Source organism: Molothrus ater, chromosome 6 (genome assembly GCF_012460135.2).
Source record: "Molothrus ater isolate BHLD 08-10-18 breed brown headed cowbird chromosome 6, BPBGC_Mater_1.1, whole genome shotgun sequence".
Taxonomy (NCBI): domain Eukaryota; kingdom Metazoa; phylum Chordata; class Aves; order Passeriformes; family Icteridae; genus Molothrus; species Molothrus ater.
The window spans coordinates 21,768,183-21,784,445 of NC_050483.2; the positions used below are offsets into that span (position 1 = coordinate 21,768,183).

Consider the following 16,263-nt stretch of genomic DNA (forward strand, 5'->3'; position numbering starts at 1 on the left):
AGAAAAGGAACTTAAGAGAAAAAAAATAAGTGATGAAACTAACTGAAAGCCTCAGAATGTTCTGGGTCTTTTCTCCTCTCATTTTTCCTCTAATACACTATTGGATGTTGGCATGCTTTCCTAGTTAATAAAAAAGCAGGGTGGCGTAGGTAATGAGATTTCAGCTCTACAAAAATAGATGCTATTTCCACATGAATGCTTCTAACTACCAGCCTGGAGTCCAGTTTATCAAGTGAAATTGTTTAGCTATTGTATGCACTTTTAAGTTTTGGGGGGTTTTTGTTTAGGTTTACTCTTTTTATTGAGTAATTTTTTAAAAATAATTTCAGGTTGTTTCTAAAAATGTTAGCTTTTCAGAAAATGTGATGGTTTTTCATTGTCCATGATTTTAAAGCTTTGATCTACTCAAATTCTGACTGAAATCTGTTTTTAGAAGTTACTTGCGCAGCAAGAATACAGAGGTGTAATATTAAAAAGAAAATGCGAGAACATTGGTCAATAATTCTCAGCAATAACTTGACTCCTTTCCATGGATTATGCAGAATTGAGTCATTAGCCCAAAAAAATATCAGTTATTTGTGGGAGAAGGAAAAAAATCCTAAATCACAAGGATTGGTTTTTTTACTTTTGTGCATATCATGCTGCACAACTGGTTGGGATGGGAAAGGCATAGAAAATGTGTTCACTGTTTTTAGAATCTGACTCTTTGCACTCGGGTTTCTTTCTCCACAGGAGGAGTTTGAAAAGGCCATGAAATGGTATGAGTCAACACTAAAGCTTCAGCCGGAGTTTGCCCCAGCAAAGAACCGAATCCGCACCATTCAGTGTCATTTACTTCTGAAAAAAGAGCGGCGGTCTCCTTAGAGATCAGCATCTTTCTCTTTTTTAAAAATGTCATTATTCTCTATTCTGCTCTTAAGTGTGCTAAGATAAATTGATGAATTGAAATTTTTAACAAGACTGTTAAAAAGAGATGAGATTTGGATCAAGGGTACTTTTATTATTTTTTTGTCAAATAGAGGAGCATCTTTGGAAAATATATTTCACAGACCGTAATTTTAAAACATCCGTGTAAATATTAAACCAAGAAACTTCCATGAGTCCATGACCACCTGTAACAGGACCTAGGCACTGTTAGTTTTTCCGTAATGCTCAGATTGGCATCAGCATCCAAAATAACTTGCTTCATGTCTTATAATCTAAGCGACTGGAAATGCAAAGCACACAACCATACCAAATAGTAAGAAGAGATAATCAGCAATTCATCCATGTGAAACTCATGCTTTGTCCAGTCTTGTTCACTCCATACCACATTACCTGCTTTTTTGGAAGGAGAGGAACAGACTTCTAAATATTTATTAAAAAACATGAGAAACATGAAGCATCATTGGAATTCTTCGTTTCTGTTGGGGAATGAGGAGGAGGTAACAGCAGGACCCTAAAGTCAAAGTAGTTTTTAATCATACTTGCAGGAAAAAAAAAATTGGTAAAAAATCCCAATGAGATGTTTTTATATTTGTCTGTATATTCATAGCCCTCTGCCTCCCTGAGTGGTTGATTTACTAATTCTTTGTTCACTGTATTTCTAGCCGTTTTGGAATGAGGTGCAAGTTTATGCTCACCCTGAGCCATACTTTCAGCTGCCAAGGAGGAGGAGGGACATGGTGTCAAGGTATCAACAGCAAAAAAGTCAGGTGGAAGATTTCCAAATCAGTTCTGTCTTTGGTTGGTGGAGGACATGATTCTCCAGAATCAAAAAGGGCACATACTTGAAATAAAATAAATTGTTTATGAACAACTCACAGCTTCTCCTGTACTGTGTATGTGATGCGCCACTCACAAGAGTGCAGGTTAGTCTGGAGGTGCTACAGCCTTTCCTTGGGAGCAGACTGAGCTGGGAGCCAGGAAAGCCTTGGACAATCCTGAACAGACAATGATTTCCTGCATACCCTTGGAAAATTCCTTGCACCGCTGTTCTCACTCTGTTTGTGGCAGAAGGAAATAAGGAAATGTTAACTAACTCAGCTGTCGTGTAAGCCACTCTGCAGCTTCTAGTGTTAAACATGCTTCTTTGTGATTCTTTTTAAAAAACTAACAATGCTTTTGAACTTACTGGGTGTTTTTTCTCCCCCAATATTTTTCCTGTCTCATTGATGCAAATTAAGAGTAAGTATGGCAGTGGTAGAAACTGTGACATCAGTGTAATTTTTATTATAGTGGAACTTAGTACTTCATAAAAGGATCCTTGAATATTTTTATATATGACTGAAGATGAGCAGTTCTAATGCAAATTTTACCTCTGTTTTATTGCAAGTAATTTCCATTTATCTAGGAATTCTGACAGAGGCATGAGCAAGTGCTGCTGTTGGGTAGATTTTTATTAAAAGTGTGTGAACCTGTCAAATTTTTGTCAAGAGAGTCAACAGCATGTCAGATTTTATGTTCTTCCCAAGGCTACTGGAAGGCTGAATGTTGTTGGCTGGAGACAGGCATAACTGTATCTCTGTATAAACTCCAAGATTACTTCGTGAAAGGTCTAATACCACCACTAGGATCATGGACTGGGATAATGAATTACAAAGATTTCTGACATAGAGCTGTGAAAGGGGAAAATAGCAAGGAAGGTGCAAGTAAATGGAAAGAATTTCCATTTGATGTAGGAAGAAAGAACAAAGGCTTTTCCTTGAATTAATGTGCAGAACAGGTGCTTTTATTCAGTTTTGTTAAGCAGTCTGCTTCACTTTTATAGTGGTTAATAAGTATTGGGAGTCACTTAAATACATTTGGTAAATCTTCCATTTCATATACTAGTTTTAAAATGTATGCAAAAACCTAGCTTGGTACAGACTGTGTACCTTACAACATGGTTTCCTAATGTATCACATGGTTAAATCAAGTGGTTGCCATGTACTGAGCTCTTTTCTACTGCATCTGTCTCACTGCTGCTGGGAGATGCTGAGATTTAAGTCTAGAGTAAGGCTGGTCCTTAAGAGCCTAAAGCACCAGTATATGGAGCACTGGTGGTCATGGCTTTGACAAAAGATGGAATTAAAATAGACCTTTTCTGGATCAGCAAGGATTATGCTCGTAGAGAATGTTGCTGGGCACTTGAAATTGGTAATTAATACTCACACCAGCTTACATCTTGCTTACTGCAGTGTTTACTGATTTATTTAAGAAATCCAGCAAGATGCACTGTACACAGACATCAAGCAAAAATGTAAGGAGACTGAGTTTGTGTGTGGTCCTACTTTAAACTGCCAGCAAGGAGGTAGCAGGGCATTGCTGTTCTTGCTATGTTTCACATTTTCAGAGAATTTGCCCATTAGAAATGGTTCTTGAAAACTGCAGTAGTCTGATGATGGGTTTTTCTTCTGAATCTTGGGTAAGTACTTAAATGTGTACTGCCTTAGGCCCATAAAATTTGTATGTACAGATGTTCATTTGCTACTTGGCTACTGTGTGCTCTCTCTGCCATACAGCCAATTTTAAAATAGCCTATGCTTCTCTCTTAACTGTATTTCCTGAAATTTTAGGTAATTCCTAGATATGTAGTGCACAAGCAGTACATCCAACTGAAGCAGGGAAGTAAAAAGATCTACTTGGGAGCATAAACTTGGCCTAATGCTAGCAACAGTGTGTGTCTTAAAGATTTCACCCCCTGGTGATCTGCTAGGGAATGCTGGCTGCTGCCCTTGGAGAAGGCTAATGGAACACTCTCATCTCCATGCCTTCAACCCTTCTGTATAAATGCCAAGAAGTGGTGGGCTTCAGTGCTTTGACTGTGTTCAAATGTTAGTCAATTAAAATTAATTATGCTGATCGTATGAACAGGAAACAAGTTGGGCAGCATGCTGAAATGGAGGCCACTGGATTTCTAAGAGCAAAAGTGTGATTCTCTGCAGGGTAAGATACCTATTCAGAGAGTACATGCATCTTCTTCCATTTAACTTATTTCAAAATAAGCTAAGGTGGTTGTCTGGGCTCTGTCTTTCGTGAATGGGAAAGATGGTTACCTTGAGAGGGTGATTTACCCTCCCTGTTGTAGAGTGTGACAAATTGCCTGTTCCTTTCCGTGGACTGTTTGGATACCTTTGACAAACTGAACTTCAGTATGATTTCTAATAATGAGGCTTAGTAACTCATTTCACATTGACTGCTCTGCTTAACATATCACAAAGTAGTCTGATTTAGGGATGACATAACCATCGGTAAATGGCAAAATCCTCTCTCCTCCAAAAAGATGGGGTTTTCTCAGCTGTTTTCAGCATATCCAGGAATGAAGTACAAATGGGAAAAAAGTATCCATTTGTTCACAGATAGCATCCTTAAAATCCTCAGCATCCTCACTTTAGAGGCTTTAGATAGCCTCTAAAGCTCCTGACATTCAGGGGTTTTTGAGGGAAAATGGTACAGGAAAAGAATCAGATACTTGTATCTATAAAGTGATTGGATTTGATTCACTCTTGATGCCTTAGTTGTACTGGTCAGGACTACACTGATGCCATACAAAGAAAGGAAACACTGAAATACTATATTGGCATCCAGTGTGACCATAGGATCATATTCAAACAAGAGGTTTTAAAATGCAATTGAGACTGACATCATCTGTGGACACCTTGCATCACCTATGATAGAAAATGGCCATCAGAAAAGTTTTCTGATGCTGCACACAAACTTCTTTTCCCCTCTATAACTCTCTCTCTTTTCCTCTCACAGGAAAAATGCCAAAAACAAACAAAACCCCCCCACAACCTCTCCCTAAGAATAGTATGGTATAGCTGAAGATGCTAATTAGTTCTGTTGCTGTATTGTGATGCTTTTGCTTCCTACAATTTGCAGTAGCTGCCATTAACTTGTCTGGGTACCAATTTAGGAACCCCCCCACATTTGGACCCAGGTCAGTAATGTTCCTACCCTTGTTGTCCTCCTTGTATGACTTTAGGCAACATGTTTCCTCTCCTTGCTGTATCTCTCCCTCCCACACATTGTCTGATGTCTTTTTAGAACATACTGGGGGGGGCGCATTGGTTGGGACTGAAATTATTGCTGGTTATGAATTCGGGTGACAAACTGCTGTAATCAGAGGTTATGAATAATAGCAACCCAAATGAAAAACAACCTATGAAACGGAATAGGCCAAGTTTAAGTCTGTATCAGCAATGAAAGAATGAAAATGCTTTAGAAGGACTTGCCTGGGTATTCAGAAAAACACGAGCTCCTCTTCTCCAGAGCTACTGGATGCTGTGTGGCAGGTTCAGCTGATCCTCCCATCTCAAGCATTACTTAGCTGTGTCCTTCTGGAGTGCTGCAGGTTGTCTTGATTCTTAGAGGACCAGCTGGCCATTTTTGAGTCAATGAGACTCTCTTAAAAGAAACATCCCCCAAGAGAAGGCTTTGTCAGGTGTGGGATTGGTTTTGTTGATTTTATTTTTACTCTTGATTTGCTGAATGTACTCAAGTGTGCCAGTATTTATTCAAACAAAACAATTTGAGTCTGTGAACACTGAGGCTTACGCAGCTTTCCTATCAATTTGTGGTCCTCTTGCTGAAGTCCACTGGCTGGTCATCTGTGAGAGCCAACAGAAAGTTGTGCAAATGACTACTACAAAAGAAAAGGCAGTAAGTTTAAAGGCTATTTGTTTTCACTACCATTTTTAGGGAATCTGCACAAGAGTGGTACCACCTATATTCCACACAAAGAAAGTTTAAAAAGTGACAATCTGAATTAAGGGAGAGGGTTCTTGTACTTTAAGCTTTTTTCATTTTTAAGTATTGAAAAGCTCAGGATTGATTAGGAGTGGTGTTTTGATAAGGCTGACTGCTTAAAAAAGCATTCCCTCAAACTTTTGTAAGTAGCTGGTTTTTTAAACTTTTAAACCTAATGATCTATTTCTGGATTTCAGAGCAAAAATAATAGTATTCAAGTTCAGTAGTCCCAGAGGAGATGCAATGACAGTGCCAGAGAAGGAATGCTTTTGAATACAGGTGAGCAGGAGTTAGCTTTGTGGTATTTATAATCTAGGGGTATTTTCTTAATGCGGTTGTTTTGATTTGTTGGGGTTTTTTTCTTTAATCTAATTTCAGGCTTCTCCTTCCATTTCCAGTCCTTCAGAATCGGGTTATTAGTAGTCCAACAGTGTATTGCTGTGCATGTTTATATGTGCCTATGGCATGCCAGGTACTTCACAGAAATGCCAGTCTCTGCTCTGAAGGGTGTACAGCCCCAGACACTGGCCCACAGAAGAATTTCAGTGGTTACTGGTGCCTTAACCAGGGAGCAGACAGTTGTTGAGTCAAGTCTTCTGGCCACAGTCCCTCCATGGTGACACCACTGGTGGTTTTGAAATCCAACCCATCCCTATGTCTCCGAGAATAATACTCTGATAAATCAATGATCATCATTCTACTACAATTCAATGGAAAATTTTTGTCTGTTTTGCTTCTTGATCTAAATCTAATCATAATAGTCTAATTCTACTGTTGGTTTGGTTTTTTGTTTTTTTAAAAAAATTATTCCCCAGAGCTGCAGCTGTTACAGATTACAGTATGGTAGCATGAGTTACCACTATGTCTTAGGAGTGTGTTTTGCTGTGCCCTGTCTTGTGATTCATATGCTGAGGAGCAAAGAATTGGTATATAAAAGTTGTTAAGGGACACCAACTTGTGGGCAGATGCAATCCAAACAAAAATGGATGGAGGAGCCAGTCTTATCTCACTGCTATGGTAGAAGCTAATGTAGGAAAATGATTTCTCTGTGAAAACAGAAAAGAAACCAGGCTTTAGGCTTTAGTGGTTTAGAGGAGACTCTTGAAGAAGAGAGAGGAAGCTCCAGGTAGAAGAAGCAAGGAAGACAAGGGTCCTGCTTTTTGTACCATCAGAGACTTCCTGGTGGCAGAACCAGACAAAGTGAAAAGGACAAAGCAGTGGCCTAAGTGGATGGTTCCTTCTGGATGTCTGGAGGCATCACAAAACAAGGAGAAGGACGCCTAAGAAGCCGTGAGTCAATGTTGCAAAGCCACTGCAGGCAGCGGGGCACCTGGCATTGACGTGCATTCCTGCACGGTCAGCGTGCCCATGGAGTTTGGAGGGCCACAGCTGCTCAGCCTCCCTGGCCCAGGGACAAGCCAAAGTGCAGAAACGTCCTGAGAGCACGAGAACGAAGGCTCTCCTGGTCATCTACAGCTGGGAGTCCCAGAGGTCAGTTTCCAGTGAAGTATCTGTTCTTTTTGAGCCTGCTACTTCTGTGTTAAAAAAGATCATTAACAGCTTTTGTCCTTCACTTTTTCTGTGACATGCTTATCTAAGGCATGCCTTCCTGACTAAACTGAGGCCTGAGCAGACTCAGCTTGGCTTTTAGCCTACTGACTTCTTTGGGAGGGTAGAATACTTGCTTGAAAGCAATTTTAAGTTTTTTTTATAATAAGACTGTACAGCATCCGTAATCTGCTTTTTTATTGCCTTCTCAGGCTAGATTGAAGTTACCTCTGGAAAAGAAGGGTCAGGATGTGATTCCAGTAACTGAGGTGTTAACACCAGGGAAACCAATCTAGACCTCACACACAGGGATTCATCTTCCCACTCACTCTTGCCCTCTTTCCTGGGGACCTGCAAACAGTGAGTTCTGTCTTGTGTGACATGGGGACCTGTCACACAAGGGTGTGGGCAGTTTGCTGTGCAAGTGGGTGGCATGATGGCAGGGTGTGTGTGTCCCTAAGCATGGCTGGATGCACACATTTGCACAACAAAAAGTACATGATGCACCCTACCTCAGTCACTGAACCAGTTCTATTAACTATTACACTGCCATAATGAGAACTGGGTCTAAAATCTATTTAATCTGTGTGTTATCTCTTGAATACAGTAGTGTCTTACAGTCTTTTTCAGTGATCTGGGAGAGGTGAATTAAATGATCTTCCAAACCCTACTTAATTAATTCCTGACTGTCATCATAGGGCAGTTTTAATTATTTGGAGCAGCTTAGTCAGCACATCAGGTTGCAAGAGCTCTACAAGAGTTCTTATCTTGTCACTGTGGGTCTACATGGGCCTTCCTTTGAATATCTAGAGCAACACCCCCTACACCTGCATGCAATAACCAACTTTAGCAGGAGCATCACTGAAAGCTCTTAGAAAACTGGGTGGCTGCAACCCAAGTGACAGCATTTCCTCAGGAGCAGATCAGATCAGTGCAGCACTGCTTCTGGTACTCTGACAAAGAACCCTCTGTCCCTTTTCATAAACAGGATATTTTGTGCCTTTAGATGCCTAGAGTGTTTCTTATGAAACACTTTCTCCTAAAATGTTTCAAAGACATTTTGACCAGACGAACAAACAACTTGGTGTATTTTAGTGTAGGCAAGGCTTGCTTTCTTCAGTTGGAGGACCTGCAAGACACAAAAATAAGGGAAAAAACCCAAATGGGTAGAAGTTTCTTTAGAAATGCTTCAGAAGAGAAGCCAAGACAAACCCTTCTATTTGCCTGTAGTTTCAACCTTCCTCAGTGCTGGGCAGAGGCTTAGAACCTGCCCATTCCATTACCTGTGTGAATCCAGGGACAGAGCTTTTATTTTCTTTCCATCTTTTTATGTATTGGCTTAGCCCTGAGCTTTTTTTTTTTGTTTTTAATCCTTTTGACTGACTGCATGGCAGTTGTAGTTCTTTCAGTCTGGATAGCATGTCCTAGCATACCAGGTTACTGTGATTTCTTTGTTCAGCACACAACCCTTCAAGTGGGTGAAAAAGAAGAACAAGACCTTCTAGTATTGTCAGCATGACTCTAGGAAGTTTGAGAGGGGAATGCGAAGTGTGAATGAATTCACAATATTCATTTAAAGTTGGTATTACTAGAACAAACAGCAAGGTCACAGCAGATAAAATGTAAATTAATTCATCCCTGTGACTCTTTCACTTCAAAGTGTCACCAATACCCCTTGATTACCATCTCAGAGCCTTGCTTGCACACTACTCACGAGATCTCCAGCAAAATGGATCCTGGATCGCATGGCTTGGTTTTCAGGGGGAGAACCCATGAGCTTTACTTTTTTTTGTTTACATTAATCCTCCCTTACTTGCAGCAAAATGACCTCTTCCCAGGGCTTCAGTCACCAGCTTTAGTTCCCAGGCACTCACATTTCTCTGTGCCCCACTTCATCCACACCATGCAGCTCGGCCACCTCTGTGAATGCTGCTGCCAACTTGGAGCAAAGGCAGGAGACAGTGAAGGTCGAAGGAAGATGGAGTTCTGGAAAGAAACCAGGCAGTGGCATCTGTCAGCTTGTAAGTGCTTCCCCTGTTCCTTACTGTCTCCTCCAGCCTCTTAGAGCTGCTGTGTGGGAGGAAAGAGCAGCAGCTGGAGGAAAGTGGGAGGAGTGGGAGGAAGAAGAGGGAAGAGCACCTGGGGGCTGAGAGCCAGCCTTGCTGTCTGCTCCCTCTCACAGCTCCCTCCAGCTGTGTTTTTGTTCCTCACCTAGAGGTAAGATCAGAGGGGCTGACAAGCAGGTAGTGGTGTGAGCAGTGGCTGTGGGGCAATGCCAACCACCTCCCTCCCCCTTGCCGTGCTTCTGTCTTTCTCCATGCCGGGAAAAGTGCTGTCACTGACACTGAAGCACTCCAGCACTGTCACGCCTTATTCGCTCTACCTCCAAGTTAATGAATGGGCAGCTGAAGCAAAGATGAGAAGTGGTCAAGGACAAAACTAGTATTTGCTCCTCCCTGGATGTATTTGGACTTGGATGGGATGGTCTATCCTACTAGGAGCAGGTAAGATTGTCATATCCCAGTACACCTCCCCTATCCCATCCCACGGACTGTCCCAGCATCTTCCCGGGGGGAGTCGCTGTGACGTGAGGGTCTTGCAACTCTTTGCCAGTCTGGGCACACCAGGTTTGTTGAGCTGTGTGCCCTGTCACAGTCATGCTACCTGTTCTCCTCCTCTGCCATGCACTCTTGGTCTCCATTGACAGAATCACTCTTGCAGGACCCAGTTTTTGCTCTGCCTTTCTCTGTGTGCCATCTTTGGCCCTGGTAGTGCAGTTTTGTGCCTACACAACTGCAGCGCTGGAGCCTCCTAGGTACACTTAGAGCCCCCTTCCTGCCCTCACTGCTGATTCATGGCAGCCCTCTATCTGTCCCCTCTATTCCTTTCTCGGCCAGGCTTTGCCAGTGCGACAAGCGCTGGCGATGGACACTGAGGAACACGCCGAGGCTGACGCTGCTTCCCCAGTACCCCCAGCTTCGGGCTGAACTAACCCTGGGCAGGAGTTTCTCATGCTGGAAGGGGAAGGGGATGTCCGTGCCGCAGATATCCCGCTCTGTCCCTGTCCGGGGGTGGGGGGGATCCGGCCCTTTCGCTGCCAGGGACAAAAGCCGCTCCCGCCGCAGCTCGGCGGCCCCGAAGGCGGCGGGGGGAGCCGGCGGCAGGCCGGGGACGGCCGGAGGCGTCTCGCCCCGCCTCGGCCGGCAGGTGGCAGCCGCAGCCCGGCGTGAGGCGGCCGGCCGGGCGGGGCAGCGCCGCCGCCGCCGCGGGCCCGGGGCTCCCGTCGGGGCTCCCCCGCCGCGCTCTGCCCCCGCACGGACCGCGGCCCCAGCCCGGTGGAATCGCCCCCATGGACACCCGGCTGCTCCCCCGCCCACACCGCAGCCGAGAGGGCGCTGCCCTCGGAGAGCGGCGCCCCGCTCCCCTCAGAGCCCGAGGTGCGGTCGCGAGGTTCCCGCCTCGGCCCGGGTTCGCCCCTTGCGGAGTGGATGGGGGGGCAGGGGGATGATGTGTTCTGGGTTTTTGGGGACGGGAATCCCCATGGTAGCTCCCTGGGAGCTCCAGGTTTTGCGGGGGTGTTCCTGAGCCCCCTGCTTGGAGCCACCCGCACTTCGCCCCGCAGGTCCCCGGGTCCGGGACAGCCCTGGCTGCGGGGAAACCCCCGCCCCGTCCCCGCCTCCCCGCCCGCCGAACGGCCCCGAAGGAGGCCCGGCTTCCCCGCGGGCACTGCAGCGCCCAGGCGGCTGGGGGGAATCTTCCCTCCCGCCCACACGGTCTGAAGCTCGGGGGATGCGGCTGCCGGGGCTGGAAAGGAGGAGGCGGCGCGATGTCACCGGCTTCCCCTCCGGGGCAGGTGGAATCCAGCACTGCACTTCTGAGGGGTTTACCCACTGCAGCTCTAGATTCTGCAGGGACAGGGTTTGCCCGTGGAAGGTTTCTCCGAGCGATCCTCCCAGCCCTCGGAATGCTCCTCTGTGCAGCCTCACGCCGATCCGCCCTTCGGGCTGCGGTGTGTGATTCCCTCGCCTTTCACTGTGGGTTGTTGTTTTGGCCAAAACTTCAGTCACAGCTGCTTAATCTTTATCTATTTCACGAAGCTCACGATCGTTGCTTTCCAGATGACCCTCCCCAGCTTTTTTTACCAGCTCCGTGCCTCACCTCTGCGTGCCCTCCAGCTTCTCACAGCAGCCCGTCTCTCCCGAGCCCAGGGGACAGCCCATTGGCAGGGAGTTCCCTGCTCACCTTTTCTGCCTCTGGAGCGGGCAGAGACATTATCCAGCACTGCATCGGCCCTGAAATGTCGATAATTCAAAGCACCTCAGGCTCTGTCAGTTTCAAACCTTTCGGGCTGGATTCGTCCTCAGAGAATGACACCACTTTCTTCCAAACTGTTTTAAATTCAGACAAAAATCAAATAGGAGTCATGCTTCGAGCTGGACTTTATGTGGAGCCTAGGAGAAAAACATCGGCTCTTTTCACCTGATGGTCAGCAATCCTGCTGGGACAGGTAGTTGCTGCCTTTTGGAGACCTAGAGGGGCAGAGCTGGAGAAGTGGTGCAAGCAGCCCCACCCCAAGTTGCACCACCATTTGTTAGTCCTTGCTCAACCCCCTGGCAGGTAATGAGAGATAAATTGGGAACTTGCCCACGCAGGGTGTGGCACAGGCACTAAAGGCTGAAGTACAGACGCCACAGCCATGGTGGGGACTTGTCCTGCCTGTGTCTATGATATTTAATATCTCAGGATACATAGGGGATTGCAGTCTACAGGATTCTCAGACTGCCCCCCATTTTCTAGCTTGAAATGCTCTTTAAAATGTATTTTAAAAAAATAAATCCAAACACTATTAAATGCAAAGAAATCATGAAAAACAACAAGGAACAAAAGCTCTCAATCCTAGCTGAGCACTGCACAGACAGGAACCTGCTCTGACGTACATGAGCACCCCATAGGGATTAACTCTCTCCTGCCCAACAAAGCCAGCCTTCTAGCTTCTACTTTGCAGCACATTTTGCGTGCTATAAATGTATTTAATCTAGCCACATAGGAAGATTAAAATGTACAGGCTTAGTACATTTTACAGTACTATCTGCAGTTGTCCCCACCCAAAAAACCCCTCACAATCCTGGTCCAGGAGTTTTCTGTCTATATGACAGATAAAAAAAAAAAAAAATTCCCTGTGAAGCAGAAACAAGAATCAGGCAGCAGAAGCCTAAAGGAAACGACAAGGAGAAGCTCTTAGAGTCATTTTTCCCTTTGCTTTCTTGTAGTCAATATGCAGAAGGGCATGTTTGCTACCAGCCAGTTAATGTTTTCTTACCCTCACCCCTTAGCTCAGGTTCCTAAAGCCCTTTGCAGCCACTGCTTCACTCAGGTACTCTCAGGAGACAGCTGGTGTCACTAACCTGCTTATAAAAAGAGGGGCAGTGAGCCACAGTTGTCTGTGTAAAGTCACCTAATAGACAATTCCTAGAACACAAATTAGGAGGTGGGATTCTCAGTTCTGACTTTAACCTTCAAGGTAGGTTTCCTCCTTTTCCCAAACCTGCAGTGCCAAACCACTGCAGTATCAAACATGCAACAGCATCCTCCATCGTCTTGTCATCTTTGGTACCACATCAGGGTGGAGGGACATGTAGGCTGCAAGCCTCCAGACCCTCACCTGCCTTTTGGGGAGACTGCCATTTAGAAAGCTGAACCAGGGATTCATGCTTTTGGCTATTTGTGTTATCCTTCATTTCTATAATGGAGCATCATTGCTGAGGAGGGAATTATACATTATATCTTGCTTTAGGTGCTGCATCTGTCCCATGTTTAAGCACCATGAGAAGGTCTGATGTTTTTCCCAATGTACCACATACTTTTATTCCAATGTTTTTTCCCTGTATCTGTGGGCAATTCAAAATCTCAGCATGAGACCACCTGTGCAGGGACACAGCCCACAGAAGGTCTCAGTTGTGGCTGCAGCAAGAGCCACCGTAGAAGAATTTTTCCACAGCCATGGCAATTAAAGCATAGCATTGCCTAAATATGCTTGTCCTTCTCACCATGGTCTGCAAATTTTGAGTTCTCTCATTTTTTTTACTTTCAGGTCTGACTGGGCCCAACCAGCATCTTGGGGTGCCTGTATAGGAGATGTGTAGAGATTGTCTCTCTCTCTCATTGACAACCCATTACTGTGGTACAGCACAGACATGAGCAAGAGGCTCCATAGCATCTGAGATGGCAGTGAAGATCCTGTGACAGAGGCAAGATCCTTGGAGACAGGTGTGTCATAACAGGTATGGTGTTTTCTCTGAGAAAGCCAAGTGTAAAATATTTGCTAGCTTACACTCTACTGCACTTTGAGGAAAATAAAAAAAAAAATTATCTCTCAGAAGAAAGGGAGAAAATGGGTTCTTGGGAAGAAGGGATTTATAGAAGGGATTCCTCATGTCTGTACATTTGTTCTAGAAATGGAAAATGTTTATGAGCTCTACCAAATCACTTACTTGGAATCTTTTCCCAAAACACTACATCTACTTTACTTAATTCTGGGATGGTACCATTCTGAATCTATACTTTGAGTTCATCCTAAAATAAGATAAAACCCTGTTGAGGATGCTAGTTAGCATTGCAAGAGTGTGGTATGAGAGATAACTTTTCATACATGACATGGAAAGTATGCTGGACCAATACTGAACTCAAAAGCACGCCAACAAGTTTCTGGACAATGTTGCTAATCAGTGTGCCCTGTGTTTCATGTGCTTGTGCTCTCCACACATCAGTTCAGTGTAGAAGTCTTAGGGGAAGCACCATAGGAGCCAAATTGGACTTTTCCAAGCCTCTTGTCTTCCACTTGACTGTGCTGAAGGCCCTTGCCCTCTGCAAGGATCTGTCTAGGAGCAAGTGCAAAGTTTAAGTGAGATATCTCTGAGGGTATTGTGGCATGAAATGAGTAAGAAAAGAGAGGGAAAGCATTCGCTGATAATCAGAATGTGAAAAAATTAATTTCAGTTATTTCGGGCTTGTGTTGCTCAAAAGCCAGCATTCATTGACATTTGAGAGGAAATGAGAACTTCTCAGTTAAGATCAGGCAGACATCAGTGTTGTTCAGTGTTTCTTGATCATTACAGGGGCAGATTAAAATCCCTTTAGTGCTCCTAATGCCTTTGTCCTAGGAATTCCTCCTAATTTGTCTATCTCTAGAAGATAGACATGTCTATCTCTAGAAAGTCCAGCAAAGTCTGATTTTTTTTATACTGGTTTAAGTGTCCTGAATCTTGGCTTGAAACATGAAACCTTCCTCACCCATGGCCCTCCTGTCAGTGAGACAACAGGATCATAGATCCTCTTAAGCATCTTAAGTTAAAACCCCTTTCTTCCAGTGTTGCTCTTCTTGTCTCCATTTGCTAATTGTGAGCATGGGAACTTGATAGCAAGAGACCTCATGCTAGAGCCTTACAGATCTCCAGATTACATGGCTGTAATTAAATTGAGGAGAGCAGAGGGAAAGGAATTAATATCTTAAAAAAAAAAAAAAAAGAAAGAAAGAAAAGAAAGAACAACAACCTAACCCCCAGAAATCAAATACAAGGCAATGACTTTAATTGTGTAGTATGTGGTCAGTGACATATGAGTCACTTGAGCCTATCTTTATAAGAGTAGCAAAATATGAATAAAACACCCAGCTGGCACAGTGCCACTGTCCCTGTAGCTATATCAGAGCATAACAGCAGCCTGCATTGTCAGCTAGAGGCTTATTGTCATCAAGGCTAGTAGAAATCCTAGTCCTGGGGCTCAGCTAGGAGTCATCTTATACCTCATCCTCCTATTGCAAGTCTTCCTTGGAGCTGTCTTCCATAGCTGTATTTCTTTTTATACCCCCATTTCATTTTCATGATTCCAAGAGTTTCCAAAAGAAGGAGTAGAAGTTATGATGTCTCTCCTCTCATAGTTACATTGTTCTCAAGACTCACAGCTCTGCAGTGCAGGTTCAATCTATGCTTGCTTAATGTTTCTGGGCTAGCACAGAAGCTGGTTGCTGCCTGCCAGGTTTGACAGTCCAGTCCACTTTATGTGATGTTACCATGGACCTTGGCCAGGTCCATCCAGGTTCTCCAAGTGTGGCCAGTGCTGAACCATTGCACTTGCTGTCTAGGGTGGAGGAGCACAAGGAGGTCCTCTGTCAAAAGGTGATGTGTGCAAAGGGTATTGGCAAAGCCTTTAAAAAGGTTGAACTGGCATCTGTCAGCAATGACATTGGTTGTGGCTGACTCTGCTCCAGCTAGATGGATAGACTAGATAAAGTAACCCAGGTGCCCTCCAGCTCTGCCACTCTGTGACAACCCCTTGAGAGCAGTCTGTGCCACCATTAGCTTGATGAGCCATCACAACCAAAACATAAAGAGAAGACAAGAGCCTATTTTGGTCTGGGGAGAGAGCTTGTAGTAAATTAGTGTACTTCCAAACCTGTGATAGTGTAGATACAGCTATAGCACAACTGCAGAAGTTGGTAACCTGCCATAGTTTAAAACCAGGGTCCATCTCATCCTCTGTTGCCAAGGAGCAGACTAGAGGGAGGTTGGAAGTTCAAGATGAGTTTTCCGTTTTCCAGAAATGGCCGGTCTCCTATGCTACGTCACTCTTTACCAGCATGCTGACATTGCAACCGCGTTGTGCTAAAAGGTCAAATCCATTCAGTTCCCACGTTGTGACCCCCAGTTCCCCAAGGGAGTCGCACAACACACATAGTTAGCTACTTGTGCTAGCTGGTTCCCACCTCCAATCCCAGGTGAAGCAGCTATTTCCCTTGGAGAGGAAACCTAGAAGAGGGAAGAGTTTCAATGAGGTGCAAGACAAATAGTTGTGAACACAAGCCCAGTGACATTGCTCAGTAGCAGTCCTTAGCCCCTAATCCCCAAAAGAAGGGGTTTCTTCTTGCTGGCTCTAAATGGGACTAGCACACAAATTATCAAATGAGTGAGGACGTTACACAACCATGAGGCAACTGATCTCATGTTCATA

At 44.6% G+C, this 16,263-nt stretch overlaps 1 protein-coding gene across 1 annotated transcript in view; it reads left to right on the plus strand.

Annotated features, from left to right (window-relative positions):
• TTC17 (tetratricopeptide repeat domain 17) overlaps positions 1-1,802 on the plus strand; it is a 54,710-nt gene extending 52,908 nt beyond the window's left edge. Inside the window, exon 25 of the mRNA XM_036384028.2 lies at positions 733-1,802. Coding sequence (XP_036239921.1) covers positions 733-864 — 132 coding nt within the window. The 3' untranslated portion in view covers positions 865-1,802. The remainder of the gene's footprint in view (positions 1-732) is intronic.
• The last annotated feature ends 14,461 nt before the right edge of the window (positions 1,803-16,263 follow it).